General features: G+C 39.9%; 2 protein-coding genes across 3 annotated transcripts in view; one reads left to right on the top strand and one right to left on the bottom strand.

Annotated features, from left to right (window-relative positions):
* The window catches only part of LOC118342665 (zinc finger protein 37-like), a 19952-nt gene that overhangs the window by 3190 nt on the left and 12890 nt on the right, over window positions 1-3872 (bottom strand). The gene's annotated exons all lie outside the window — the stretch shown is intronic.
* On the top strand, window positions 7-1366 carry LOC118342673 (gastrula zinc finger protein XlCGF71.1-like). Its single transcript, XM_035681288.1, has one exon. It carries the CDS (start codon window positions 69-71, stop codon window positions 843-845), a length of 777 nt encoding a protein of 258 aa, XP_035537181.1. The 5' UTR covers window positions 7-68; the 3' UTR covers window positions 846-1366.

The raw sequence follows: 3872 nt of genomic DNA, 5'->3' as shown, positions 1-3872 counted from the left end.
CTGTCCCTGTGAAGAGTGAAGATGATGATGAAGAGAAACCTCACCTTCATCAAATACTACTTGAACACATGGAAACAGATGGTGGAGAGGGCTGTGGAGGACCAGAACCAGAGACACATTTACAACCTGATACTGAAGACTCCTCTGAGACTGAGGTCAGTGATGATGGTTGGACGGAGCCCAGAGAGCCTCAGTCGGGTTTAAATTCTGCGATTAATGGTGTCAGGAACCCTGATAAGGAGTCATTTATCTGCTCTGAGTGCGGGAAAACATTCGGCCACAAGACGAATCTGAAAAGACACATGAGGTGTCACACGGGAGAGAAACCATTTAGCTGCTCTTTCTGCAGTAAAAGCTTCAACCGGCGGGAACACTTGATCGCTCACATGAGGTGTCACTCAGGAGAGAAACCGTTTAGCTGTTCGGTCTGTAACACCAGCTTCAGTCATGGCTGGTCTTTAGATAAACACATGAGAGTCCACACTGGGGAGAAACCGTTCAGCTGCTCACTCTGCGCTAAAAGATTCCGGCAGCGGTCGGACTTGGTCGCTCACTTTCGGATCCACACAGGAGAAAAACCTTTTTCCTGCTCGGTTTGTAACACAAGTTTCACGCAGCGCCACACATTGGTTCAGCACATGAGAACCCACACCGGACTCAAACCTTTCGTCTGCTCGGTGTGCAGTAAGAGGTTCTCGCGGAAGGGACACATGACAAGACACATGACGGCTCACACCGGGGAGAAACCGTTCTGCTGTGGCACTTGTGGGAAGAGCTTCACGTGGCAGTCGCAGTTTAAGAGACATGAGTGTGCTGGTGAGAGCAGCAGCAGTAAAGGAAACTGAAATTAGACATAGGCCTGATCTCCAGCCTAAAGCTGAAATACTGAACCCTCATAGACCAACATCTGTGAGTGTGAGAGGCTGCAAGGACCCGAAATGGTATAAACAGGAATGTGAAGTGTTTTATTGTCAATATGTTTTATCTGTTTTATTATTAGTATTTATCTTTATTGTTGGGGTTCCACTTTATTTTGATTTGCTGGTCCTGAAATGTTTTAATCCTGGTTCAACCCTGTAAAGCACTTAAAGTCTGTTTCGAGCTGGTATTGACAACCTGTGTCAGTTCTAAAATCCCACAACACACCACAGTCAGGCTGTTGACAGCGTCAAACATCAGGCTGATGCAGGTTGGAACTGAAAATAAGGTCATACACTTAGCGGGAACACTCCTCAGAGTCAGTGCTGATTGGAGCAGTAAAGCAACTGGAACGTTAGAACATCACACTGCTCAGCTCACAGCCGTCGAGACAATAACCACTGTAAGAATAAATACAAATAATACAATAAACAGTCGTTGAGAAATCTGTTTGATGTCCTGTTTTCTGTTGATTCCTTACATTCTCAGAGGGCGACGTAGCACAGACAGGCTGATGTCCGTGTTGTGTTAGTACTACTTTTGAATAATTTGCACTTTGCCTTTATTTAATAAATAATAAATTATAAGAAGTCAGATTAACCAGAAGTGAATTCTTGTCACATTGATAATTTTCTGCAACGAAGAATCTTCACGGACAAACGACTCTGTGATCAATGTGAACTTTATTTGTGATTAAATGAGTGAATAACGAAGGAATTGTTAGTAATCATGTGAAGTGATTAGAACCAAATAAATGCAGTGAATGTTTTAGATGTTGGTGTTGATAAAGGAGGTAAAAGGGGACAATGTTTCTCTACTATGTAACTTTAACATTCAGAGCTATGATCAGTCCCTCATCGCCACGAGTTGGTCTTAAGTATAAGACAGGGTCATTGAAAGAGAGATCAGCTTCTTTCACTGATAGTTATAGAAATACAAAGAGCACAAAAACAGAGCTGACAGGAAGTGACTAAAACGTGTGGAAGAGGTTAAAGCAGGTGACTTTGGTCAGATTTGGGCCGAGGAAACATTTTTACACCCAAAACTGTTTTACTTTGTTATTAATAAGGATTCTTTAAGAGAAAGTGTGGTTTTCTTTGTTATATAAACTGATAATGTTACACGCAGCAGACATATTATCTGATGTGATATGATGGCAATGTCAGATAAAAGGGTTAATTGTTCACATTCCTCATATTTCTATTCATAACCACTTACTATCAAATCATAAATTCAGTGTAACCAATAAAACAAAGTTAATATGATTCATATATTAATGACACTGATAGAAGAGTCCTATTTAATTAGGGTCACTAGGTGGCACTGAGGTCACATAGATGAACTCACAAACTGATGACGAGATTCAAACCTTTAAACAGAGACAGGCAACAGAGGGACACCAGGTACAACTGTTAATGAGCTGTCCACCATTAAAATGTTCAAAAGGTTTCATCTTCCAAACTAGTTTCCTCCACGAATACAAGGATGTGATTGGATGGTTGGATTTCAGATCAGGAGGAGACAGCAGAAGTAATACTGGAAATTTCTTTATTAGATGGTAACTGTAATATTATTACTGTAATGTTACTGACATTTATTAGTAATTAGTTACACTACTAGTTACTGTGGAAAGTAATATTATTACTAGTAATGCCTCACTTTCAGGTTAACAGGGAAGGTTTCTAACGTAGAATAGCTCAGGAGGAAGATTTATCTGGTCGTTATTTGAGTGAGAGTTTGTGTTTATGTGCGTCTCCTCCTGGGAAAGATAATCCTTTATCAGAAGAAGGCGTGAACCCTTACGGGGGAATTGAGGGAAGAGTTTTGTCGTCTCCAAACTGGCAGTTAATCAGACTTCAGACTTACTGTTGAGGGTTGTTAAGTTCCAGCGGTGGTGTCCCCTGCATCCCTAAACTACAGCAGATAAACAATAATCTCAATTTACAAAACAATCCATTTATTTTGCAACTGATTCTAATCCACAGGCAGATTAATCAAATAATGAAAATATAAATACATACAATAGAGAGCAGGCAAGCATTCAGAGTCCTCTTCTATTTAAACTAATACACAATCACATAAATACTATAACACATAAATACACCAGTGGGCATACACATCAGTAAAAGAAACCTGGAACCGAAGCATCACACTGTGAGGTTCAAACAATAAATACAGAAACTTACTTTTATTAAACAAACCTGTTCTCGAAATCAAAATCACTGATTCTGATAAATCAGATATCAACTGCAGCCTTAATTTAGGGCCCTGTGATACAGTAAACACATCAGATTACAATATGACTGACAATTAGAGGGAATGATTCTTTCTGCTTTGTAGATTTGCAGGTCAGAGCATCTACAGTACTTCTGTTTGCATAATGCTCTTTCAATAATATTTAATATGAAATATTTTAGTATAACTTCTTTAATTAAATGTAATTATTTAAATATCTATATTTGATCACACAAGTCTTGTTTAAAACACAATAAATAAAGACTGGCAACAGATCGACATGATGGATAACATCTAACTAGCTAATAGCAGCTAGCACAGTTAGCATATGCAGCAGTGCAGTGGTAAGAGGCTTCCTGTGTTACAAGAGAAAAGGTCCCTCTGATACTTGGGTCCGGGGGGCCCAATGTTGGTTTGGTTTTTCTGCCTGACGATTAGGTTGACTATCAGGGGGCAGAACTAGATAACGATGTACTCGTTCATTCCTACGGGCCTGGAGCTAGGATCTCATGGGCCTTTGTTGGGATTGTTTTGGTCTAAAATTCTTGATTTCAAATAGTAACAAGGATATTAGTTTGGTTTAAATTTGAGATCACAACTTCCTGGAAGAGCCGATGAACTATTCCAGCAAACACCTACTATAACTTTTATATCTGGTGGAAGTCTTCAGCTTGGTTGTGTTGAGGCTGCGAGGTTTTACGGTGATCACACTCGTGTGT

The sequence above is a fragment of the Morone saxatilis genome, unplaced genomic scaffold (genome assembly GCF_004916995.1).
Source record: "Morone saxatilis isolate NCDOM2014 unplaced genomic scaffold, NCSU_SB_2.0 Contig9, whole genome shotgun sequence".
Lineage (NCBI taxonomy): Eukaryota > Metazoa > Chordata > Actinopteri > Moronidae > Morone > Morone saxatilis.
This window is presented reverse-complemented; position numbering and strand designations above follow the sequence as displayed.